Source organism: Nomascus leucogenys, chromosome 17, assembly GCF_006542625.1.
Source record: "Nomascus leucogenys isolate Asia chromosome 17, Asia_NLE_v1, whole genome shotgun sequence".
NCBI lineage: Eukaryota > Metazoa > Chordata > Mammalia > Primates > Hylobatidae > Nomascus > Nomascus leucogenys.
The window spans coordinates 93863587-93888573 of record NC_044397.1 but is presented as its reverse complement, the minus strand read 5'-3'; the positions used below and the strand labels follow the sequence as shown (position 1 = coordinate 93888573).

General features: G+C 58.8%; 2 protein-coding genes across 4 annotated transcripts; both read left to right on the top strand.

Moving 5' to 3' along the window:
* The first annotated feature begins 504 nt into the window (after positions 1–504).
* ADAT3 (adenosine deaminase tRNA specific 3) lies at positions 505–8910 on the top strand. Of its 2 annotated transcripts, none has more exons than XM_012503432.1 (2): positions 505–588; positions 7542–8910. In XM_012503432.1, the coding sequence occupies exon 2, from the start codon at positions 7557–7559 to the stop codon at positions 8610–8612; it is 1056 nt and encodes a 351-aa protein (XP_012358886.1). In that variant the 5' UTR covers positions 505–588; positions 7542–7556; the 3' UTR covers positions 8613–8910. The 2 variants fall into 2 exon arrangements, with proteins under 2 accessions (XP_012358886.1, XP_030651780.1); XM_030795920.1 differs by lacking the exon at positions 505–588 and adding an exon at positions 3455–3787.
* Positions 508–21901, top strand: SCAMP4 (secretory carrier membrane protein 4). Of its 2 annotated transcripts, none has more exons than XM_030795930.1 (7): positions 508–588; positions 10439–10486; positions 13225–13353; positions 13659–13815; positions 14418–14519; positions 19038–19155; positions 20060–21901. In XM_030795930.1, exons 2-7 carry the CDS (start codon positions 10480–10482, stop codon positions 20234–20236), a joined length of 690 nt encoding a protein of 229 aa, XP_030651790.1. In that variant the 5' UTR covers positions 508–588; positions 10439–10479; the 3' UTR covers positions 20237–21901. The 2 variants fall into 2 exon arrangements, with proteins under 2 accessions (XP_030651790.1, XP_030651791.1); XM_030795931.1 differs by lacking the exon at positions 508–588 and adding an exon at positions 8551–8910 and having other exon boundaries at positions 20060–20472.
* The last annotated feature ends 3086 nt before the right edge of the window (positions 21902–24987 follow it).

The following is a 24987-nucleotide window of genomic DNA, read 5'->3' as shown; positions in this document are numbered from 1 at the left end:
GGTGGAGGTTGCAGTGAGCGTAGCACTGCACTCCAGCCTGGGTGACAGAGTGAGACTCCGTCTCAGAAAAAAAAAAGTGTGCTTGTTTGGCCCAGGAGATGCAAGAGGTCTTCTTCACCTATGGTACTGATGAGAAAACTCAAACCTGAAAGGGGCCCAGGCCAGAGTGCAGTAACAGGCAGAACTGGAAGCTGGCCCCATCCCGGACTCAGGGGACGGGTGTCATGTCCCCCCCTCTGCCTCATCCTCCCCACTCTGCTAACTTTCCAAAGATCCCCCGGGTTCCGAGTTTTCCCTGGCCGCTTGATGGGATTCGAACCCGTAAACTCAGCGCTCGCCCAGCGCAGCGGCCCCGCCTCGCCCCCCGGCGGTCATGTGAGCGCAGTGCCGGCGGGGGTCGGGGCGAGGCGGTGGCGCGCAGTGCCTGCTAGGAATTGTAGTCCTTGCCCCACCTTTGCCTCGCGCCGATCCCGCCCCTGGAACTACGCTCCCGTCGTGCTCCGCGGCGCCAGGCGGAGACGAGGCGGGGTGGTCCGAGACGGTTGCTAAGACTTGGAGAAGCGCTGCGCTCGCGCCCGGATCCCTCAGGTAAGCGCGCGGCTCCGAGGTCTCGGGTTCTCCAGCCTCAGACTTCCCCAGAGGGGGAGGAGGGGCTGACATGGGGGGTCTCGGCAGTGAGGGGCGCCGGCCGTTCGTGGGGAGAAAATGGGCGGCCCGGGCCAGCCTCACGCGCGTCTCGGGCGGGCCGGTGGGCGACGCGGGGAGGCGGCGCGAATGCGCGTGCGCGCGGCGGTGGCCTGGGGGGAGCCTCTGGACCGCGCTCCCCCGGGCCCAGGCCTTTCTGCGCATGCGCGCCCCTATGGCCCGGCAGGAGACCCCGTACGCTCCAGCTGCTTCCGGTGGCCCTTCCCCAGGTCATGTCTGCCAGTCCCCTGCCTCCGGACCGCGCGCTCGCGGGTTTCCGGAGTCTTCGAGTCCTTCCTCCCCAGTTCTGGTTTGCCTTTATGGGGAGATTCCCCTAGTCCTTGGTACATCCCCATAATTGACCATCGTTCCTCATCGTTACCTACAGTATGAGTTTTTCAGGATTTTCCATCACAGGCCCCCAGTTATCTCCCACACCCTACCCCGAGGGCCGAGGTTCCCCGCTGTCTTGCAGAGAAGGCCTCCTTGTAGGGTGGCCGGAAACAGGATCGACTCTGTGGAAACAAGGACGGCTGGGTGCAGTTCCTCACCCTGTAACCCTAGCACTTTGGGAGGCCAAGGCGGGTGGATCACCTGAGGTCCGGAGTTCGAGACCAGCCTGGCCAACATGGTGAAACTCCATCTCTGCCAAAAATACAAAAATTAGCCGGGTGTGGTGTCACACGCCTGTAAAACCAGCTACTCGGGAGGCCAAGGCAGGAGAATCTCTTGAACCTGGGAGGCGGAGGTTGCAGTGAGCCAAGATGGCACCATTGTACTCCAGCCTGAGCAACCTAGCAAGACTCACTCTCCAAAAAAAAAAAAGATTTTTTTTTTTTTTTTTAAATTAGCCAGGCATAGTAACATACGACACATGTCTGTGGTCCTAGCTACTTGGGAGGCTGAGGCAGGAGGATTGCTTGAGCCCAGGATGTTGAGGCTACAGTGAACTGTGATGGCACTATTGCATTCCAGCCTGGGCAACAGAGCAAGACCCTGTCTCAAAATAAATAAATAAAATATATATGTGTAGCGCCGGGTGCGGTGGCTCACGCTTGTAATCCCAGCACTTTGGGAGGCCGAGGCGGGCGGATCACGAGGTCAGGAGATCAAGACCATCCTGGCTAACATGATGAAACCCCGTCTCTACTAAAAATACAAAAAAAAAAAAAGCCTGGCGTGGTGGCAGGCGCCTGTGGTCCCGGCTACTCCCAAAGGAGGCTGAGGCAGGAAAATGGTGTGAACTCAGGAGGCGGAGCTTGCAGTGAGCCAGGATCGTGCCACTGCACTCCAGCCTGGGCGACAGAGTGAGACTCTGTCTCAAAAAAAAATGTGTGTGTGTGTGTGTGTGTGTGTGTGTGTGTAGAAACAAGCCCCAGGCTGGGTGCGGTGGCTCACGCCTGTAATCCCAGAACTTTGGGAGGCCAAGGCAGGTGTATCACACGGTCAGGAGTTCGAGACCAGCCTGGCCAATATGGTGACATCCCACCTCTACAAAAAATATAAAAAATTAGCCGGGCGTAGTGGTGCACATCTGTTGTCCCAGCTGCTTGGGAGGCTGAGGCAGAATTGCTTGAACCAGGGAGGTGGAGGTTGCAGTGAGCCAAGATCGCGCCACTGCCCTCCAGCCTGGGGGACAGAGTGAGACTCTGTACGAAAAAAAAAAAAAAAAGCCCCCACACAGACTATTGGTGTGTCCTGGAACTGAGCATTAGCTGTTCCCTCTCCGCGTTCCCTTGCCTACTTCCCCAGCCTTCCAGGCTGGGCGGTGGGTCACTGCCTCCGAGGAGCCCTCCTGGATTCTGCTGAAGATGGTCAGGCCCTTCCATCCCCCCCATTTTCTCTTATGCGCCTGACAGCCCTGCCTTTAAAAAAAGGCAGAGCAGGAATTCCCATTTCACAGGGGTGGAAGCCGAGGCTTGGAGGAGTCAGGACTGGTGCCTGAGCTCTCGCTCAGGCAGTGACCGCGCCTGGCTTGATGCGTCTAGGGCAGGTTGGGGACTAGGTGTGTTTTCTGGGCGGACACACCCAGGTCCTGGCATGGACCTTGGCCTCCTCATCTGTGGGATTAGATAAAGGCCTCCCAGCCTCCAGCTCACCAGGGTTGTCACTACGCGGGGCCCAACTCACCTGCCTGGAGCTTTGCCAGTTCCCATCCCAGCCCAGGCTGGCAGCCATGTTCCGCTGGAACCGGGGCCGCCTGCCCTCCTGAGGGGTCCCAGTGGTCGCCTGCCTTCTGGGTGGGTGTGGTAGGGGGAGGGTCAGGTGGCCCCCCACTGTTGGGGGGCAGTCGCTGCGGGAGTGAGTCGTCCCCCCTGGGCCATAGCGGGTGGGTAGGAGCTGCTCTGGCAGTTGAGGCCACCCTGGCCTGGGACAGTCAATCAGCCTGAACACTGCGCCTGTTCCGGGATTTTGACCTGCCCTCCAAGGGCACGGCGGGCCCAGCCTGCAGTGTCCCGGCAGCTGCCTCCTCTCTGGGTCGTTTGTGTTTCATCAGACAGAGGTTGTACTCTTGGAGGGACAAGCGAGGCTGTGTTTGTCTTTTACCCTGGAGACAGTGGAGTGTTTGTGGCCCAGCCGGGCCACGCGGGCCTCTCGGTACTGGTCGCGCGTGCTGTGCGTTTTGGGAGGGCCCAGCGAGTCGGCTGCTATGGGCCCCACCTGGCACAGGGCCTCGGGCAGCGGCAGCACCGGCACCTGGCGCTGCCTCCGCGCTTTCTGCTCCTAGCTCCCGCTGCGCCTCTGGTTCTGTGCTTTGTTGAATGCGTGAGCCTCGGGCAGCGCTGGGGCCGCTTCAGCGTGACCTCCAAGGCCACTGGCCCGGAGTTCCACTGGCTGCTGGTCCTCCATCTGTGGGGCGCCCCGGCGGCTGAGGCGTGAACCGGGCAGTGCATCTCCAGTAGCACCCACAGCTGCGCGGCTGCGAAATGATCCAGCGACACATCCCTGTCTGCGGGAGGAGCCGTCCATACCAGCGGGGATGTGTAGTCCAGGCGGGCGGTGGTGTTCAGGATCATCCAGAGTCATTTTAAGATCATCTGCGGCTTAGCCCCAGCACCATCTGAGGCAGTACTGTCTGCTAGAAATACCTGTGAGCACACAGGTAGTAAGGTTTTTAGGCTTTTATTATTATTTATTTATTTGAAAAAAGGAACAGGGTCTCTCCATCTCGCCCAGGTTGGTCTCAAACTCCTGTGCTTAAGTGACCCTCTTGCCTTGGCCTCCTGCGTAGCTGGGACTACATGTGCACACCACCGTGCCCAACTAATTTATACTTTGAAGAAATGTGGGCTGGGCACGGTGGCTCACACCTGTAATCTCAGCACTTTGGGAGGCTGAGGCAGGTGGATCACCTGAGGTCAGGAATTCCGAGACCAGCCTGGCCAACATGGTGGAACCTCGTCTCTACTGCAAATACAAAGATTAGCCAGGTGTGGTGGCACGTGCCTGTATTCCCAGCTGCTGGGGGGCTGAGGCAGGAGGATTGCTTGAACTTGGGAAGTGGAGGTTGCAGTGAGCTGAGATCATGCCACTGCACTCCAGCCTGGGCAACAGAGTGAGACTGCATCTGAAAAAAAAATGTGGGCTGGGCGTGGTGGCTCACGCCTGTAATCCAACCTCAGGCCTGCAGTGCGAGTCTGTGGGGGCAGATGCAGGTGGGGGAGGGCTGGCCAGCTGAGACTGTGGTTTGGGGGTGTTCAGGTGGGGCGGATGCCAGAGATGTGGGAGCCAGAAGCGCCGTCCCCCAGGGCTCTGTGAGCAGTCCCTGCAGGCTGGCTGTCCCCACACCTGCCTCTCTGCTGTGCTGTCTGCCCGCCTAGGGCAGGCTCCCCTCTTTTTTTTTTTTTTTTTTTTGAGACGGAGTCTTGCTCTGTCACCCAGGCTGGAGTGCAGTGGCGCAATCTCGGCTCAGTGCAAGCTCCGCCTCCCGGGTTCACGCCATTCTCCTGCCTCAGCCTCCCGAGCAGCTGGGACTACAGGTGCCCGCCACCACGCCCGGCTGATTTTTTGTATTTTAGTAGAGACGGGATTTCACGGTGTTAGCCAGGATGGTCTTGATCTGACCTTGTGATCCGCCTGCCTCGGCCTCCCAAAGTGCTGGGATTACGGGCTTGAGCCACCACGCCCGGCCTAGGGCAGGCTCCCCTCTAATGGGGGGATCCTGAGAGCTGGGGGCCCCACCAGCCCTTCCTCTCCAGTGGAGTGGCCCTACTGTCTCCCGTCCTCACCTGTGCCAGCAGCAGGGATGGTAATGGCCCTACTGTCTCCCGTCCTCACCTGTGCCAGCAGCAGGGATGGTAATGGCCCTACTGTCTCCCGTCCTCACCTGTGCCAGCAGCAGGGATGGTAATGGCCCTACTGTCTCCTGTCCTCACCTGTACCAGTGGCAGGGATGTCTTCACCTGTGCCAGCGGCAGGGATGGTAACAGTGCTGGTGATGTCAGGCTGGGAGGTTTTCACCCGAGAGCCACCTTGGCACACTGCCTGGCAGTCAGGGATGTTAGCAGGAGCCCCGGGGGTGATCCCAGCTCTTCCTGCAGCCCCACTCCAGCCAGGGCCTCCTCTGTGACTGAGTAGGCAGGGACACCCCAGTGGCTGCCTGCTCTACCCAACAGCCAGGGCCCACCACGGCTGCAGGAATGTGGTCAAGGGACGGGAAGTCGGGCCCACCAGGGGAGGGGCTGCGCTCCAGGGCTTATATTTCGTGGCCTGTCTTCTGAGATCTTTCTTTTCCTAGCCCTTGGCTGACTAGGGGACGCGTGTTTACGAAACCACTGGAGGTGGATGTTCCGTGTCAGTGCCAGGCTGTGTGCCATTCTGGGAGGTGGCCCCGTGTCCCCCACACTTGCTTTCTGTCACTGCATAGCAGACTCCGTGCATCTGTGGGCTTAATACAACACCTGCCAGCTCCTGGTTCTGTGGGTCAAGGCCTGAATGTGATGTGGCTGGGTCCTCTGTGTGGGGTCTCACCGGGCTGGAACCCAGGTGTCGGCCAGGGCTGTGTTGTCATCTGAAGGCTCAACAGGGGCAGCATCTGCTTCCAACTCATGCAGGTGTTGGCAGAATTCAGCACCTTGCGGCTGGGGGACCAAGGGTCCTGCTCAGTTCCTGGCCACACGGCCCTTCTGTCTGGAAGCCAGGTGCTGTGTGTCCATGGCTTGTGCTTCCAGGCTCTGGCTTCTGGAGATGCAGAGATCACATCAGTGATTGCCTGGGTTGCTGTGTGTGTTGTGGGGTGGTGAGACAAGTTTCCTCTTGGGGGTGATGGAATGTTCTGGAATTTTATAGTGGTGACGGTTGCATAACTCCAAGCGTACTAAGAGCCACTAAATAGGACACTTGATTGTTTTTGGTTTCTGAGTTTTTGGTTTTTTTTTTTGAGACGGAGTCTCACTCTGTCACCAGGCTGGAGTGCAGTGGCACGATCTCGGCTCACTGCAACCTCCGCCTCCCAGGTTCAAGCAATTCTCCTGCCTCAGCCTCCCGAGTAGCTGGGATTACAGGTGCATGCCACCATGCCCAGCTAATTTTTGTATTTTTAGTAGAGACAGGGTTTCACCATGTTGGTCTGGGTGGTCTCCATCTCAGCCTCATGATCTGCGCACCTCGGCCTACCAAAGTGCTGGGATTACAGGCTTAAGCCACCGCGCCTGGCTTTTTTGTTGTTTTTTGACAGAGTCTCGCTCTGTTACCAGGCTGGAGTGCAGTGGCGCGATCTCGGCTCAATGCAACCTGTGCCTCCCAGGTTCAACCTCTTGGGTTCTCCTGCAGGCCTCAGCCTCCCTAGTAGCTGGGCCTACAGGCGCCTGCCACCACGCCTGGCCAATTCTTCATATTTTTAGTAGAGATGGGGTTTCACGTGTTAGCCAGGATGGTCTTGATCTCCTGACCTTGTGATCCGCCTGCCTTGGCCTCCCAAAGTGCTGGGATTACAGGCGTGAGCCACCATGCGCGAGTTTTCATCTTTTTTTTGAGACAGCATCTTGCTGTCACCCAGGCTGGAGTACAGTGGCACGACTGTAGCTCACTGCAGGCTTCAATTTCCGACCTCCGGTGATCCTCCTGTTTCAGCTTCTCGAGTAGCTGAAACCACGGGTGTGCGCCACCACGCCCAGCTAATTTTTTGATATTTAGTAGAAATGGGGTGTTGTTATGTTGCCTAGGCTGGTCTTAAACTCCTGGGCTCAAGTGATCCTCCTACCTCGGCCCCCCATAGTGTTGGGATTACAGGCGTGAGCCACTGGTACCTAGCCATGAATTGCACTTTTGAAAATGACGTGTCTTGGCAGAGCGCAGTGATTCACACCTGTAATCTCACCACTTTGGGAGGCCGAAGCGGGTGGATCACGTGAGGTTAGGAGTTCGAGACCAGCCTGAACAACGTGGTGAAATCCCATCTCTACTAAAAATACACAAAAATTAGTCAGGCGTGGTGGCGCATGCCTGTAATCCTGGTTACTATGGAGGCTGAGGCATGAGAATCGCTTGAATCTGGGAGGCGGAGGTTGCAGTGAGCTGAGATTGTGCCACTGCACTCCAGCCTGGGCGACAGCGAGACTCCGTCTCAAAAAAAAAAACAAAAAAAGAAAATGACCTGTCTTCTGGTAGGTGAATTATATCTTCGTTTTTAAAAACCAATGGCTGTTTAAACTCTGTGCAAACCAGGGGTTAGCAGGACATGAGGGAGTGTAGCCCTGATGCCGTGACCTGGGCCGGAGCCCTCGGACTAGCCTCAGCTTTGGTGGCAGCACGCCCTGCCTTGTGGAGCTACGGCCTCCTAGGACGGACTCCCCGGCTCTCCCCCAGCCGCCCGCAGCCGCCAGATGATCCTCTGCTCCCGTCTCTGTCTCCCACAGTCGGCCTTGCTGAGGATGGAGCCCGCCCCGGGCCTCGTGGAGCAGCCCAAGTGCTTGGAGGCCGGGAGCCCGGAGCCTGAGCCGGCGCCGTGGCAGGCCCTCCCTGTCCTGTCCGAGAAGCAGTCAGGGGACGTGGAGCTGGTGCTGGCCTACGCCGCGCCCGTCCTGGACAAGCGCCAGACCTCACGCCTCCTGAAGGAGGTGTCGGCCCTGCACCCGCTCCCCGCCCAGCCTCACCTCAAGCGGGTGCGGCCCAGCCGAGATGCCGGCAGCCCCCACGCCCTGGAGCTGCTGCTTTGCCTGGCTGGGCCCGCCTCGGGCCCGCGCTCGCTGGCTGAGCTCCTGCCACGGCCGGCTGTGGACCCCCGCGGCCTGGGGCAGCCCTTCCTGGTGCCTGTGCCCGCTCGGCCGCCTCTGACCAGGGGCCAGTTCGAGGAGGCTCGGGCCCACTGGCCCACGTCCTTCCACGAGGACAAGCAGGTGACCAGCGCCCTGGCGGGGCGGCTCTTCTCCACGCAGGAGCGTGCCGCCATGCAGAGCCACATGGAGCGGGCGGTGTGGGCGGCCCGGCGGGCGGCGGCGCGGGGCTTGCGGGCCGTGGGCGCCGTGGTGGTGGACCCGGCCTCGGACCGCGTGCTGGCCACCGGCCACGACTGCAGCAGCGCGGACAACCCCCTCCTGCACGCCGTCATGGTGTGCGTGGACCTTGTGGCGCACGGCCAGGGCCGCGGCACCTACGACTTCAGACCCTTCCCCGCCTGCTCCTTCGCCCCGGCCGCTGCCCTCCAGGCCGTCCGCGCAGGCGCCGTGCGTAAACTGGACGCAGAAGAGGACGGCCTCCCATACGTGTGCACCGGCTATGACCTGTACGTGACCCGGGAGCCCTGCGCCATGTGCGCCATGGGCCTGGTGCACTCACGCATCCTGCGTGTCTTCTACGGCGCGTCCTCGCCCGACGGCGCCCTGGGCACCCGCTTCCGCATCCACGCACGGCCCGACCTCAACCACCGCTTCCAGGTGTTCCGCGGGGTGCTGGAGGAGCAGTGCCGCTGGCTGGACCCTGACACGTAGGCGCCGCCCTCCTGCCTCCGGACCCTTCCCGCTCCTGGCCTTGGGTCGCCCATCCTGGACTTCCGGGCCTCGATTTCTCCCGCGCAAGCTTGTCCTTGGATTTCAAGGACACATACCGCCTCCAGCGGAGACCACGGATGCTGCCTTCCGTGCGGATCGAGCTTTCCTGGACTTGGTCATTGGGGCGACCCCCGTGCCTGCGGTGCCCTTCTGTGGGGTGCCCTTGCTGCCTATGTGTCCCCTCTGTCTCGCGGGCCAGGAAACTGCTCTGATGGGAAAATAAAAAGCCCAAAACCAAGTGGGTGTCTGTTAGGAGGCGTGTGCCTTTGTGGCCAGGGTCCCCAGTGGGGCGGGGTCTGTACAGGGCCTGGTGGCTCAGCGGGAGGGGACCTGCTGAGCCACGTGTGGTCAGAGGCCTGGGCTGATTCCGGGGTAGAGCAAGGCCCCCAGCTGCTGCCTCCTTGCCCGCTTCTGGAGTCCTGATGGTTCCAGGCGTGCTTGGCCCAGGTGTGTGGACACTAGGCGTAGCCCACAGGCCACCGACCCGAAGGAAGGTCCCTGGGATTTAGTGTCCTTCACAAGTGGCAACAGGGGACCCCAAAGGGCTGATGCTAGTCGGCTGCAGCACAGTGAGGACTGGAGCCGTTTTTGCAGAACTTGGAGCAGGAACTGTGGGCCCACCCAGCAAGCGCCCATTGCCTGACCATGTGGGTGCAGCTCAGCCCCCAGACACACCTGCTCTGAGCCCCCAGCCCGTAGGGGAAGGGATACGGCAGGTGGGGGCTCTGCCTGGGGAGCTCATGCAGTGGACAGAGCACCACTGCTGGCCAGGAGCCCGCCAGGCCTGCTGCAGTGGGGGAGTCCGTGCATGGGGGTGGGACTGAGGTGGGCTGGAGGGTCCCTGATGTGGCCAGAGCCACAGCGTGGAGCCAGGAGGTGGGCGCTGCAGAGGCGTGCCCAGTTGAGTGGTGGAGGCAGCGGTTGGGACTCCTTCATGCTTAGGTGCTCAGCTCCTTCGCCTGAGGGGCAGGAAGTCAGGGAGGAGGGAGTGAGAGGTAGGAGGTGGGAGGCCGGCGGAGGGGGAAGATGTCCTGTCCCAAGAGCCAGGGATGCCCCACCCCACGGTGGCATGTCCCTGAACGTGTGTGGAGGGCTCGGTTCCTGGAAACCGCCTCACCTGGACTGTGGGTGGGAGGCAGCTCCTGGCCCCGTGCCCGCCCCCTGGGGCCTGTTCCCCTGCCAGGAGCTGGGATGGTTCAGACCGCACTGGTCTGTGATGCCTGATGGGCACCAGGCATGCCCCTGCTGGGCTGGTCCACCTCCCGATGGCAGGTCTGCCCCCGGATCACGGAAGCAGCTAGATCCACTCAGTCGTGGGTGGATGGCAGGCCGGGTGGGGCTGCTCTGGTGCGTGAGCTCATGGGGTTCCCTTTCAGAACGGCCAGGATGCCATGTGGATGTGATGGGGTCCTAGGCCCTGTAATGCTCACCTTGTGGCGCCCACCCCTTGTGGGCTGAAGCCGGGATTTGGGGGACGCAGGGGCCTAGGACAGTGGGGAAGGGGCATCCTGGCTGGAGCGGTGGGTGGGAGGGGCTGCAGTCAGCCCTGTCCCTTTTGCCAGCATGGGCGGTGTGCACTGGAGCCGAGGGGAGGGGACCTGTGGGGTAACACATTGGGTCGGGTCAGGCCTGTGGCTCCCGCTCAGCCTGCTGCTGTGCCCAGAGCACAGGGCACGATGAAGGGCTTTTCAGCCACGGTGGGTGGGTGGTTCGCGCTCTGCCCAGGGTGGCTCAGGGTTCCCTGACTGTGGTTGTCTTCCTTCCAGGCGGCTGCAGGTTTCAGCCTGCGCCGGTCGGTGAAACAGAGATGTCAGGTGAGTCCTGCCTGCCTGGGAGCCTCCAGCAGTGTGGGCGGGAGGGAGATGCCAGCAATTCCCACAGGAGCCCTCGGTCCTGGCCGTTGGCACACAGTGTCCTCCTGGCCCACCTGGCCTCTGACTCCTCGGGTCCCACAGCACAGCTGGAGTCACACCTCTGCTGGGGGCAAAGGACAGCAGAGCCGCCTGTGTATCCTCTCGGATGCCTCACTGACCCGAAGCACAGCCCAGCCGGGTGCCCCTGCTGTCACAGCTGCTCTTTCCTTATAGCAGCTGGCATGTTCTCATGCACCCCAGGGTCCCTCACCCACTCATTTACTGGCAGCCTTCCCCAGTGGGACGGAAGCCCCTGAGGATGGGGCCTCTTGCCGTCTGACTCACCATCTGGCCCTCGCAGGCGCCCAGGGACACTTCCTCAGGCAGTGCTGGCTGAGTGGAAGGTCCTGGGGGGCTCCCAGTGCCACACTGAGTCCCCCAAAGGCTGTGTTCCCATCCCGACCCCTGGAACCTGTCAGTGGGACCTCATTTGGGAATACGGCCTTTGCAGATGTGGGATGGAGTTAAGATGAGGTACTGGAGCAGGGCAAGCTCTCAGCCCAATGCCTGCTGTATTTATAAGAAGAGATGGGCCGGGTGTGGTGGCTCACGCTTGTAATCCCAGCACTTTGGGAGGCCGAGGCGGGCGGATCACGAGGTCAGGAGATCCAGACCACAGTGAAACCCCGTCGCTACTAAAAAAAAAAAAAAAAAAATACAAAAAAAAAAAAAATTAGCCAGGCGTGGTGGCGGGTGCCTGTAGTCCCAGCTACTCGGAGAGGCTGAGGCAGGAGAATGGCATGAACCCGGGAGGCGGAGCTTGCAGTGAGCCGAGATGGCGCCACTGCACTCCAGCCTGGGCGACAGAGCGAGACTCCGTCTCAAAAAAAAAAAAAAAAAAAAAAAAAAGAAGAGATGAGTCAGGCGCGGTGGCTCACGCCTGTAATCCCAGCACTTCGGGAGGCCGAGGTGGGCGGATCATGAGGTCAGGAGATTGAGACCAGCGTGGCCAACATAGTGAAACCCTGTCTCTACTAAAAATATTAGCTGGGCATGGTGGCACAGCACCTGTAGTCCCAGTTACTTGGGAGGCTGAGGCAGGAGAATCGCTTGAACCTGGGAGGCAGAGTTGTGGTGAGCCGAGATGGTGCCACTGCATTCCAGCCTGGGTGACAGAGAGAGACTTGATCTCAAAAAAAAAGAAAAAAAACATATGGAGAGACAGGAGGAGGCGTCGTGGAGATGGAGGCAGAGGCCAGAGCTATGTGGCCATGAGCCAAGGGCGCTGGGATCCCCCAGAAGCTGCCTGGGAGAGAGGCAGGAAGGCTTCCTTCTGGAGCCTGTGGAGGGAGCGTGTTCCTGAGACACCTTGATCTCAGATTTCTGGCCTCCAGGACTGTTAGCAGAGAAATACCTGTTGTGTTCTTTGTTTTGTTTTGAGACAGAGTGTGGGTCTGTCTCCCAGGCTGGAGTGCAGTGGTGTGACCATAGCTCACTGCAGCTTTAACTTCCCGGGTTCAAGCGATCCCCCTGCCTCAGCCTCCTGAGAAGCTGGGACCGCAGGCATGCACCACCACGCTTGGCTAGTTTTTGTATTTTTTGTAGGGCTGGGGTCTCGCTAGGTTGCTCAGGCTGATCTGGAACTCCTGGGCTCCAGCAACCCTCCTGCCTCAGCCTCCAGAAGTGCTGAGATCAGAGGTGGGAGCCCCCATGCCTGGGCAGTTTCTGTTGTTTTAAGCCTCCCAGTTGGTGGTGCTTTCTCACAGCAGCCATGGGTAACCGAAGCGTCCCCAGGCCAGTCCCCAGGCCACAGCCTCCCTGCAGGGTGCAGACTCGGTCCGGGTCCGCTGAGCCTGCATGTTGGCGTCCCCTGCCTGCTGGAGGGAGTGATGCTAAATGCAGCCTGCTGCGGCCACACCCACACTAAACATGGAGGAGGGCAATGAAGATTAGCATGGCCCTGCATAAAGGGTGACACGTAAATTAAAAAAAAAGTTTCGGCTGGGTGCAGTGGCTCACGCCTGTTATCCCAGGACTTTGGGAGGCAGAGGTGGGTGGATTATTTGAGGTCAGGAGTTCAAAACCAGCCTGGCCAACATGGTGAAACCTCATGTCTACTAAAAAGAAAAATCCAAAAATTATCCGGGCGTGGTGGTGGGCGCCTGTAATCTCAGCTACTTGGGAGGCTGAGGCAGAAGAATCACTTGAGCTTGGGAGGCAGAGGCTGCGGTGAGCCGAGATCGCACCACTGCCCTCCAGCCTGGGAGACAGAGCGAGACTCCGTCTCAAAAAAAAAAAAAAGTCATAAACTTAATTCCTTAAAACAAATCTCTTATCTGACAGTTCTGAAGACCAGAAATGCTAAAATCAAGCTGTAGGCCGTTTCCCGCCTTTCCCAGCATCTAGACGCGCCCGCATCCCTCCACTCAGGGCTCCTTTCTCCCCTTTCACAGCCTTAGCACAGCCTCTTCCCGTCTCTCTCTGACTCCCACCCTCCCGTCTCCTCTTGTGAGGCTGCCGTGAGGACACGGGGCCCCGGATCATCTAGACCCTCTCCTGTCTCAGAGTCCTGCCCTCAATCCCAACTGCAGAGTCCCTTCTGCCATGAGAGGCAACACAGCCGTCGGTCGAAGGGACGAGGTAGGGCCTCCTTCAAGAGACAAAGTCTGGTTCTGTCTGTGGGTTTTCTGTCCCTACAGAAAAGGAGAACAACTTCCCTCCGCTGCCCAAGTTCATCCCTCTGAAGCCCTGCTTCTACCAGAACTTCTCTGACGAGATCCCGGTAGAGCACCAGGTCCTGGTGAAGAGAATCTACCGGCTGTGGATGTGTGAGTGCACCTGGGGGCGGGAGGCGGGAGGCGGGAGGCAGGACTCCCCGAGGGAGGGAGCGGCATTCGGGCAGGGGCAGCCCGTCGGGGACCCACCGTCCACTGCAGCCATCCTGGGCCCAGTGGTCCCTGCGGTGAACGAGGCCGGTGTCCAGGCCCCAGTGTCTTGGCTTGCACCGTTCATTCTCGACGTGGGGTCACCAGGCTGGGGAGGCGGACAGCGGGTGCCCCATTGCTTGGCAGCATGCTTTCCCACAGCCACGCCCTCCTGTGCCAGCTCATCCGTCCTCCCTCTCTCTTCGCAGTTTATTGCGCCACCCTCGGCGTCAACCTCATTGCCTGCCTGGCCTGGTGGATCGGCGGTGGCTCGGGGACCAACTTTGGCCTGGCCTTCGTGTGGCTGCTCCTGTTCACGCCTTGCGGCTACGTGTGCTGGTTCCGGCCTGCCTACAAGGCCTTCCGGTGAGCAGAGCTGCCGGGGGCCGCCTGCACCCAGAGGGAACCAGGGCCCACTCTGCACCCCAGTCCCAGCCCAGCTGTGAGGAGCTGTCCCTTTCTCTGCCCAGTGTGAAAGACAGTTCACATCCGGGGGTGGCAAACTGTGGCCCACAAGCCAGAGCCAACTACTGTCTGTTTTGTTTTGCTTTCTAGTAATTTTGCCTGGGTGCAATGGCTCAGGCCTATAATCCCAGCACTTCGGGAGGCCAAGGCAGGCGGATCACCTGAGGTCAGGAGTTCAAGACCAGCCTGGCCAACATGGTGAAACCCTGTCTTTACTACAAATACAAAAATTAGCTAGGCGTGGTGGCGGGTGCCTATAATCCCAGCTACTCAGGAGGCTGAGGCAGGAGAATTGCTTGAACCCGGGAGGCAGAGGTTGCAGTGAGCCGAGATCTTGACACTGCACTCCAGCCTGGGTGACAGAGTGAGACTCCATCTCAAAAAAAAAAAAGGAATAAAATAGAGCCTCCGTTCTTGCCATCTCTGACTGGCCCGTTCCTCTCTGGGCACATCTGGGAGAAGCCAGGGCTGTGGTAACCATCGTCTTTTCTGTCCCTCCCCAGAGCCGACAGCTCCTTTAATTTCATGGCGTTTTTCTTCATCTTCGGGGCCCAGTTTGTCCTGACCGTCATCCAGGCAATCGGCTTCTCCGGCTGGGGCGCGTGGTAAGCCTCTCTCTGATGGGCGTTGTGGATGTGACGCGGCTCAGCTGCCATGTTGTGGGCCTGCTGGGAAGCCAGGCGGCCACCGGAGCGTGCTGGTCCAGGATTGTACGCGCTCTCCTAGGGAGGGGTCCAAGCTCGCCCCAGGAGCGCTCGCGTCCTCACCAGCACCCAGCCATGGTTTGGGATTGTAGGTGCTCTCCTAGGGAGGGGTCCGAGCTCGCCCCGGCAGCGCCCGTGTCCTCGCCAGCGCCCACATCCTCTCCAGTGCCCAGCCACGGTTTGGGATTGTAGGTGCTCTCCTAGGGAGGGGTCCGAGCTCGCCCCGGCAGCGCCCGTGTCCTTGCCAGTGCCCACGTCCTCTCCAGTGCCCAGCCACGGTTTGGGATTGTAGGTGCTCTCCTAGGGAGGGGTCCGAGCTCGCCCTGGCAGTGCCCGCGTCCTCGCCAGCACCCAGCCAGGCTTGTCTCCTGAGTGTCCATCACACCCCTGACCCCCAGGGTCTGGGAGCCAGTTCCTGGCTGCCGATGTTTCTGCACGGATCGCTGCAGGAGGAAGACCTGGACATCTGTAAAAACACACACACCGTTGCTGTTACCACACCTGAGAAACTCACAGTCACTCTAAGGCTGCCAGTGCCCAGGAGTGTTTGTGTTTGTGTCTTAACTTTCTGCCTTTTTTTTTTTCTTTTTTTTTGAGACAGAGTCTTGCTCTGTCACCCAGGCTGGGGTGCAGTGGTGCAATCTCAGCTCACTGCAACCTCCACCTCCTGGGTTCAAGCAATTCTCCTGCCTCAGCCTCCCGAGTAGCTGGGACTACAGGCGCCCGCCACCACACCTGGCTAATTTCTTTTGTATTTTAGTAGAGACGGGGTTTCACCGTGTTGCCCAGGCTGGTATCGAACTCGTGAGCTCAGGCAATCTGCCTTTCTCAGCCTCCCAAAGTGCTAGGATTACAGGTGTGAGCCAGTGCACCCGGCCCTTTTTTTAAATTATTATTATTATTATTTTTGAGATGGAGTCTCTCTCTGTCACTCAGGCTGGGGTGCAGTGACACAATCTCAGCTCACTGCAACCTTTGCCTACCGGGTTCAAGCAATTCTCCTGCCTCAGCCTCCCAAGTAGCTGGGACTACAGGTGTGTGCCACCACACCCAGCTAATTTTTGTATTTTTAGTAGAGATGAGGTTTCACCATGTGTTGGTCAGGCTGGTCTGAAACTCCTGACCTCGTGATCCACCTGCCTCTGCCTCCCAAAGTGCTGGGATTACAGGCGTGAGCCACCGTGCCTGGCCAAATTTGTGGCTTTTTAAATAGGCTTTTTATTTTGGAATAATTTGTAATTCACAGTTACAGAGAGTGACTGTTCTCGCCCACGTCCCCGACGTGTCTCCCTTGTCCTTGGCACGGCGGGAGCTCCCCACGGGTGACGCTGCTCACGGAGCCGTGGGTGCCCTTGGTTTCCTGAGCTCCCGTTAGCAAGCTCCTGTTCAGGGGTTCCTGCCCCACAAGACTGCGGTGCTCTCACGCCGGTGCACAAATCAGAATCCACATACGGTCCCGGGTTTCCCAGGATGGTGACTCCTCTCCCTTCAGGGCCCCTCGATCTGTGGGCCTCTCCCCTCCTGCACCTGCGCCTGGCACCAGGCCCTCCAGGGTGGCCGGGATCAGTGGTTTGTGCACCCCTCGGATGTGCTGCTGAAGCTGGTCTGTCACCCGCCACCCCAAGAGCCTGAGTGACATTGCCCCAGGGATCTGAGTTAGAGTCAGAGTGAGGGTGTCCCTGGGGCTCCCAGCTCTGCCAGCCTGTGGGGTGCTTCCCCTCCTGCAGAGGCTGTGGCTGCAGGTCAAGGCACTGCTCGTCATCCTCCAAGTCCTGCTGAGCCCCAGCTGCTGGCTCGGCTCCCACTGGCCCTTCCCTGGGCTCCCACTGGCCCTTCCCTGGGCTCCCACTGGCCCTTCCTTGGGCTCCGGTGCCTCCTGCGAGCCGCCTCCCCAGTGCCTCCCCAGCTCTCCCAGGCTGAGCTGAGTGGACAGGGCTGTACCCATGTTGGGTGGTCCTGAGATCCCGGCATGAGGTGAGTGCCCACATGTGACCCTCAGAGGCCTCCCTACCCCCTCGGCCCTCGCGCACATGCAGCAGCAGCGACTCGGTTCCCCTCATCGGAGCCTGGAGTCATCTCCCGCAGGTCACGGGAGAAGCTGGAGCATGCGGTCCCTGCCCGAGGTGGACAGAAGGTGGACGCTCTCGAGAAAGAAACCAGCAGTTCTTAGAGGAGAGCCCGGCCCCCCCGTAACGAGAGAAATCAAACCACAGCGCACGGCACCTTCATGTCCACCATTGGCTTAGCAAGGCCCCAGGCTCAGTGCGCTGCTGTGGGGTGAGGGGACAGCCCTGCACCCCCTGCCCCTGGCGGCTTCACCAGCGCCACCTCTGCACACACTCTGCACTGCTGTGGGGCGAGAGGGGACAGCCCCGCTCACCCTGCCCCGGGCAGCTTCACCAGCGCCACCTCCCCGGGGGTGACCCACACCCAAGGCCATGAGCCACGGCAGCATCTGTGGTTGCAGAGGACTGGAAACTCCAGAGAAATGACCCCTAGCGGGGCCTAGCTGTGTAGACAGTGAGGGTGGCCACGTGGCGGTAGCCATGCACCCAGGACATGGTGCAGCAGGGGGCCCCGGTGGACCCCGCCAGGAATTGGATGTCAGCGGGCGCCGCAGCCTCTGAGCAGAGCCTGCAGCCCGCTGACAGTGTGCCGGGCGCCTCCCTAGGCCTGACACTTGCAGGCGGGGGCGTGAGATGCCGGCCAGTGGGAAGCTGCGGGGGCGGTGGCAGGAGTCCTCAAATGCCTTTGCCACTTTTCGTAAATCTAAAATTACATCCAAACAGAGGTTTACTTTTTAAAAAAATAAAAGAGGCCAGGCACAGTGGCTGATGCCTGTAATCCCAGCGCTTTGGGAGACCAAGGCAGGAGAATCACTGCTTGAGGCCAGGAGTTCAGACCGGCCTGGGCAACATGGGGAGAAACCATCTCTCCAGAAAAAAAAAAAAAGAGAAAGGAATGATCCAAAGACCATGAAGCCTGTGATGCTGTAGAGGCTCCAAGCAGGTGAACACAGGACAGGCCAGCATCTTGCAGGGAAGCGGCAGGGGGCACTGCGTGTGCGTGCGTGTCACGCCATGTGCATGTGTGTGCGTAAGCTCCCTGGACACATCCGGGTGTGTGGGTCCTGTGGGCTGCCTGTGCGCCAGGGAGGGGAGTCAGCAGGAGAGGGACTACGTCGTGCCTGCCTTTAAGTTCCCTGAATTTTAAACCCTGTGGTTTTATCACCTGTTAAGACAAAAATCTCAAAATGACTGTGTTTTCTGCCTCCTGGGTCTGAAAGGCAGGTGCAATGCCCAGAGGCTGGTCCTGCACAGAGGGACCCAGGGTGTGCTGGCCTTCCCAGTGTCCCGCTGGTGGCCGATCTAAGCAGTGCTTTCCCTCGGTTTTTTTTTGTTTGTTTGTTTTTGTTTTTTGAGACAGAACCTTGCTCTGTCCCCCAGGCTGGAGTGCAGTGGCATGATCTTGGCTCACTGCAGCCTCCCGCCTCAGCCTCCCTAGTAGCTGGGATTACAGGCGTGTGCCCTCATGCGTGGCTAATTTTTGTATTTTTAGTAGAGACGGGGTTTCACCTTGTTAGGCTGGTCTCCGGTTCCTGGCCTCAAGTGATCCGCCCGCCTCGGCCCCACAAAGTGCTGGGGTGACAGGTGTGAGCCTCTGCGCCCGGCCTCCCGATTGTTTCTGATGGTCCCTCAGTGCCCCACGGGGTGATGGTGGCAGGTTTCCCATCCGCATTGCTCTCGGACGTGCGGATGTAGGTTTCAGCAGTTCCCATCATTAGACACAGTTGCCATGGGCTGGGTTCTTAGTAGCAGGCTCAATGGGGCAATGGGAATGAGCTTTTGAGTCTTTCCATGGCTGGTGCCCGCTGGGCTCACTGAGGGAAACTAATGGGGAGACACTCATCTCCGTCCCCTGCATGCGTGGCTCGCTGCTACTATGGTGAAGGGATAAGGTCGTATTCACGCGTCGCAGTTGGTGCCCACTGCACACACGGCTCACTGCTGCGATGGTGGAGGGATAAGGTCGTATTCACGCGTCGCAGTTGGTGCCCACTGCACACACGGCTCACTGCTGCGATGGTGGAGGGATAAGGTCGTATTCACGCGTCGCAGTTGGTGCCCACTGCACACACGGCTCACTGCTGCGATGGTGAAGGGATAAGGTCGTGTTCACGCGTCGAAGTTGGTGCCCACTGCACACACGGCTCACTGCTGCGATGGTGAAGGGATAAGGTCGTGTTCACGCGTCGAAGTTGGTGCCTCTCAGTGTCGCTGTATGTTTGCTGGCCACTTGGTGGTCCTTGTATAAGCTGTCCACTCCTTGTTGATTGGCCAGAGCTCTTTACATGGGGAGGACCGTGGGCCCTCATCTGGCAGGTGTGCAGGCACCCAGGCACTCTCTTGTCCCTTGCAGCGGCTGGCTGTCGGCAATCGGGTTCTTCCAGTACAGCCCGGGCGCTGCCGTGGTCATGCTGCTTCCGGCCATCATGTTCTCTGTGTCGGCTGCCATGATGGCCATCGTGATCATGAAGGTGAGTCCTCGGCTTTGGGACGACCAGCCCTTACTGGTTCTCCATGAACCTCATCACCCAGCTGTCCCAGGTGGGTGAACGTCGAGGAGCCGGGCCCTCTCCCCGTGGCGTCACGCAGGCCGCACTTCATCCCCAGCAGTGAGCTGGGATGACAGCAGGAGGCACTGTCACCAGGGACACTCCCAGAGACCCAGCGCCCGGGTTCCTATGGAGCCAGTCCTGTGGCCCCCTGGACCGGGATTCCAGACTCCAGAGGGAAGCAGGGGTTGTGTGTAAACCGCAGTGTTTGCAGGAACAGCTGAGGCCCCGGAGCTGTCCTGTCAGTGAGGGTGGGGCCCCTTGCAGGTTCCCGGTCACAGTTTCCATTGGAAGATAGCGGAAGTATTGAGCTGGGCTCATAACAGACATGTTCAGTTACAGCAAAACGCTTTTTTTTTTTTTTTGAGACAGTCTCGCTCTGTCGCCCAGGCTGGAGTGCAGTGGCGCGATCTCTGCTCACTGCAAGCTCCACTCTGGGGTTCACACCATTCTCCTGCCTCAGCATCCCGAGTAGCTGGGACTACAGGCGCCCGCCACCACGCCTGGCTAATTTGTTTTTGTATTTTTAGTAGAGACAGGGTTTCACCGTGTTAGCTAGGATGGTCTCTATCTCCTGACCTCGTGATCCACCCGCCTCGGCCTCCCAAAGTGCTGGGATTACAGGCGTGAGCCACCGTGCCCGGCCTATTTTTTTATATTTTAGTAGAGACAGGGTTTCACCATGTTGTTCAGGCTGGTCTCGAACTCCAGAGCTCAATCTGTCTGCATCAGCTTCCCAAAGTGCTGGGATTACAGGTGTGAGTCCCCGTGCCCAGCCGCCACACTCATTTTCTGTTTTCTGCCTCGCTGTCCTCTGTCCTTGCAGGTGCACAGGATCTACCGAGGGGCCGGCGGAAGCTTCCAGAAGGCACAGACGGAGTGGAACACGGGCACTTGGCGGAACCCACCGTCGAGGGAGGCCCAGTACAACAACTTCTCAGGCAACAGCCTGCCCGAGTACCCCACTGTGCCCAGCTACCCGGGCAGTGGCCAGTGGCCTTAGAGGGAGCCAGCCCTGCCCCTACCGCCCACCACCTCCTCCCCTTCATTCCTGCTGCTACCCCTGGTCCCGAGGGCTGGGAGTACCTGGGGCCCCGTTCCCCGAGCTGGGATGGTGGAAGCCGGTGGTGGCCACGGACCGCACCCCTCCTGCCAGGGCCACAGAACCGGTGTTCATCTCATCTGAGAGCGGAGTTCCTGGCAAGCACTCCCCAGCGGCCCTCGGCCTCTGCCGTCCACTGCACGGCTGATACGGCCTTGTCTTCAGGTCTCGAGGCCTGACTCCGGGGGACAGGTGGCAGCAGGTCGGCCACCCTCCCGTCCTCCCAGAGCTGCTGGCGCTGAGGCCAGAGCAGGTCTGATGGGGAGCCCCGTCTCACACCAGCCACCTGCTGTCGCCAGGACAGATGCCCTTGGCCGGAACTAAGAAGAGGCGTCGAGGCCAGTGTCCGGTCCCCTGCAGTGATAGAGGGCTTAGTGCCTAGCCGAGTCCTCACTGTCCCCAGCATCCCCTGATCTGTGCAGCTCCAGCCTCGCCCCCTCCCCACGTTCACCATACCTGGGGAGTTCCTGGCCAGGGATGTCCTGGGGCCACCCTCCCTGCCCCCAAAACAGGGATCCCTGGCAGGCTGTCTTCCCACGCCTCTGAGTTCAGAGTCGGGGACCCAGGCCAGGTCGGGAGCACAGCCGCTCCCCAAACCCAGCAAACCGGCAGAGAGCCGGTTTCCCAGCAGCTGGAGCCCTGCAGGAGCGGCCTTTTGTTTTTTTTTTGTTTTTTTGTTTTTTCCTTTTGAGAGAGTTTGACTCTGTTGCCCAGGCTGGAGTGCAGTGATGTGATCTTGGCTCACTGCCACCTCTGCCTCCTGTCCCATGTTCAAGCAGTTCTCCTGCCTCAGCCTCCCGAATAGCTGGGGTTACAGGTGCCTGCCACCACGCCCAGCTAATTTTTATCTTTTTAGTAGATGTGGGGGTTTCACCATGTTGGCCAGGCTGGTCTTGAACTCTTGACCTCAGGTGATCCGCCCGCCTGGGCCTCCCAAAGTGCTGGGATAATAGGTGTGAGCCACCGCGCCCAGCCTGGAGTGGCCTTTTATGAGAGGGGACCCGTCAAATCTGTGCCTTATGGAGGAGTCCGGCAGCGGCCACAATTGTCTTGTCCCCTCACTCCCCAACTCCCCCGGGAACACCTCCCCTAGGCAAGGCATTTTCACAGCACCATTCACAACGGTTGGGCCAAAAAGAAACTTTCCCTTCATCATTTCCTGCACTCACTGACCGCGACTTTAGACACCCCAGGCTGCCACCCCTCACCACACGTTCATCCCCAGGATGCTGTTACTGTAGGACGCCCGCTGCCCTGGAGCCGTCCCCGGGATGTGGGCCAGTCCCCTCGCTGGTGCGGAATGCCGCTGGGTGCCCGGAGGCGGCCGTGGTGTCTCGGTGGACGGCAGCCAGGATGGAGCACCCATGGGTTCCACGGCCGTGCTTCAGGGTCTTCAGGTCCTGCCCCCTTCCCCAGCCTCTCGGCTGCACTGATGCAGGCAAAGTCTCACCTGGCAGGCCCATCCCCCACCCCTCCCCCGCCGTGGGTGGCCCCTCGCAGCATCGTTGGGGTTTTGTTACGTGAAAATATCCTGGGAATAAATACATGTTTCTGCACTTAGACCCAGGGACCTGCTGCGTTTGTGCTGTGAGCATGTGTGGTTCCCCCAGGCCGTCTTCTCCCTTGAGGGACCCCTCAGCACATGACCTCTGGCAGGATGCAGCCCTGCAGCGCCTCCTCCCACCCAGGGCCCAGGTGCCCTGCAGCCAGGTGTGCCCAGGGCTGACCCTGCCTCCTGGCCAACATGGTGAAACCTGGCCTCTACTAAAAATACAAACATTAGCTGGGCACAGTGGCGCACGCCTGTAGTTCTAGCTATCAGGAGGCTGAGGCAGAAGAATCGCTTGAACCCAGGAGGCGGAGGTTGCAGTGAACCCAGATCGTGCCACTGCACTCCAGCCTGATGACAGAGTGAGACTCCGTCCCCACCACCCTCAAAAAAAGAGGAAACTTGCACAAATGGAAAGCCAGTGTCACTGGCCCTAAGTAAAAAGCAACCATCGGCCAGACGCGGTGGCTCACACCTGTAATCCCAGCACTTTGGGAGGCTGAGGTGGGCGGATCATCTAAGGTCAGGAGTTCAAGACCAGTCTGGCCAACATAGTGAAACTGTCTCTACTGAAAACACAAAAAATTAGCCAGACATGGTGGCACACGCCTGTAATCCCAGCTACTCAGGAGGCTTAGGCAGGAGAATTGCTTGAACCTGGGAGGCAGAGGTTGCAGTAAGCCGAGATTGCACCATTGCACTCCAGCCTGGGTGACAAAGCAAGACTGGAGAAAAAAAAAAAAGGGAGTTGCGGGGTGTGGTGGCTCACATCTGTAATACCAGCACTTTGGGAGGCTGAGGTGGGCAGATCACCTGAGGTCAGGAGTTCAAGACCAGCCTGGCCCGCATGGTGAAACCCCATCTCTACTAGAAATACAAAAATTAGCCAGGTGTGGTGGCAGGTGCCTGTAATCCCAGCTATTTGGGAGGCTGAGGCAGAAGAATCAGTTGAACCTGGGAGGCAGAGGTTGCTGTGAGCCAAGATCACACCACTGCACTGCAGCCTGGGTGACAGAGCAGGATTCTGTCTCAAAAAACAAACCCAAAAAACAACAAAAGAATAAACATTACATGTTAATATTTTTTTCAAATAGTTTTTTTTTTTTTTTTTGAGACGGAGTCTCGCTCTGTCACCCAGGCTGGAGTACAGTGGCACGATCTTGGCTCATTGCAAGCTCTGCTTCTCGGGTTCACGCCATTCTCCTGCTTCAGCCTCCCAAGTAGCTGGGACTACAGGCGCTGCCACCACGCCCAGCTCATTGTTTGTATTTTTAGTAGAGACAGGGTTTCACCGTGTTAGCCGGGATGGTCTCGATCTCTTGACCTTGTGATCCGCCCGCCTTGGCCTCCCAAAGTGCTGGGATTATAGGTGTGAGCCACCACGCCCGGCCTCAAATACATTTTTTAAACAGAAGGATGGGTGGCATACTTTTTTAAATGTGTGCAAATCTCTTGAACATCTGGCTTCATAGAGGACAAGATGGATGGCTCATCAGCTCTGTCGCAAAAGGGTGTTTTAGCCACAACAAAGATTGAGGGCAAATGGTCTATCTAGGATGTGAGCCCAGGAAGTCCTGAAGGGTTGTGGGGATGGGGAGTGGCCCATAGGGAGGCACGAACGGGGAGGTTACAGCTCCAGGCAGCTGGAGCTCAGTCCCTCTGAGGATCTGGCTCACGTTGTCATCTGGAGGTAAGGGAGCTGGGGTATTTATCCTCCGACTCCCCTGCAAATGGGATGGGGGCTGGGGAGGCTTAGTTCCGCCCTCAGGTGGAGAGTCATGGATGCCAGTCTGTGTGTGTTGTGCTTGTGTGTGTATCGTATGTGTGTATATGTGCATCTGTGTGTCTATGAGTGTGCTTTATTACAGATTAAATTAGGTCCTCCCCAATACCCATATGTTCACACCCTAAGCCCCAGGACCTCAGAATGTGACTTTACTTGGAAATAAGGTCATTGAGGATGAAATTATATAGTTAAGATGACTTCATTCTGGAGTAGGGTGGGCACTGATCCAGTGTGACTGGTGTTCTTTATAAAAAAACAGGAAATTTGAGCTGGGCCCAGTGGCTCTCACCTGTAACCCCAGCAATTTGGGAGGCCGAGGCAGGAGGATTGCTTGAGCCCAGGAGTTCAAGACCAGCCTCGGCAACATAGTGAGACCCTGTCTCTACAAAAAAAAAAATTAGCCAGGTATGGTGGCACGTGCCTGTAGTCCCAGCTACTCAGGAGGCTGAGGTGGGAGGATTGCTTGAGTTCAGGATATTGAGGCTGCAGTGAGCTGTTATGGCACCATTGCACTCCAGCCTGGGTGCCAGAGAGAAACCTTATCTCAAAAAAAAAAAAAAAAAAAAAAAAAAAGCCAGGTGCAGTGGCTCACGTCTGTAATCCCAGCACTTTGGCACACCGAGACGGGTGGATTATCTGAGTCAGGAGTTCAAAACCAGCCTGGCCAACATGGTGAAACTCTGTCTCTACTAAAAATACAAAAAAATAGCCAGGTGTGGTGATGCACACCTGTAATCCCAGCTACTTGGGAGGCTGAGGTGGGAGAATCGCTTGAACCGGGAGGTGTAGGTTGCAGTCAGCTGAAATCACACCACTGCACTTCAGCCTGGGTGACAGAGCAAGACAAAAAAAAAAGGAAAATTTGGGACACAGACACACACAGGAAGAACACCGTGGTGAAGCTTTTGCAAGTCAAGAACGCCGGTCACCGCCAGGAGAGGCCTGGGACAGAGTCCACTCGGGTTTAGAAGGATCCAGCGTCACCCACACCTTCGTCTGGGACTTGCAGCCCCAGAACCAAGAGAGAATAAACAGATGTTTGCGCTGCCCAGTCTGCGGTACCTGTCAAGGCAGCCCTAGCAAACCGATGCGTGTTTGCATGTGTGAATGCGTGTGTGCATTTACATGTTCAGGAGTGACAGGTGCTGCAGGGTATGGACGGGGACCGCGGCCTCTGCTGCGCGTCCTAAATATCACGCCCCTCTTTCTGCAAACTGTCGCCCCAATCACTGCCGCCGTCTTCCCTTCGGAGGTCGACCCCGCCGCCCTCCGCTCGGCCGCCAGAGGACGCCCTCGGACTCCTGTCGGACGGGCCCT

Coding starts and splice junctions, on each gene's coding strand:
- ADAT3 (XM_012503432.1), top strand. CDS start 7,557: ATGGAGCCCGCCCCGGGCCTCGTGGAGCAGCCCAAGTGCTTGGAGGCC.
- SCAMP4 (XM_030795930.1), top strand. Junction 13,816..14,417: donor CCTGCCTACAAGGCCTTCCG/GTGAGCAGAGCT, acceptor GTCCCTCCCCAG/AGCCGACAGCTCCTTTAATT. Junction 19,156..20,059: donor TGGCCATCGTGATCATGAAG/GTGAGTCCTCGG, acceptor CTGTCCTTGCAG/GTGCACAGGATCTACCGAGG.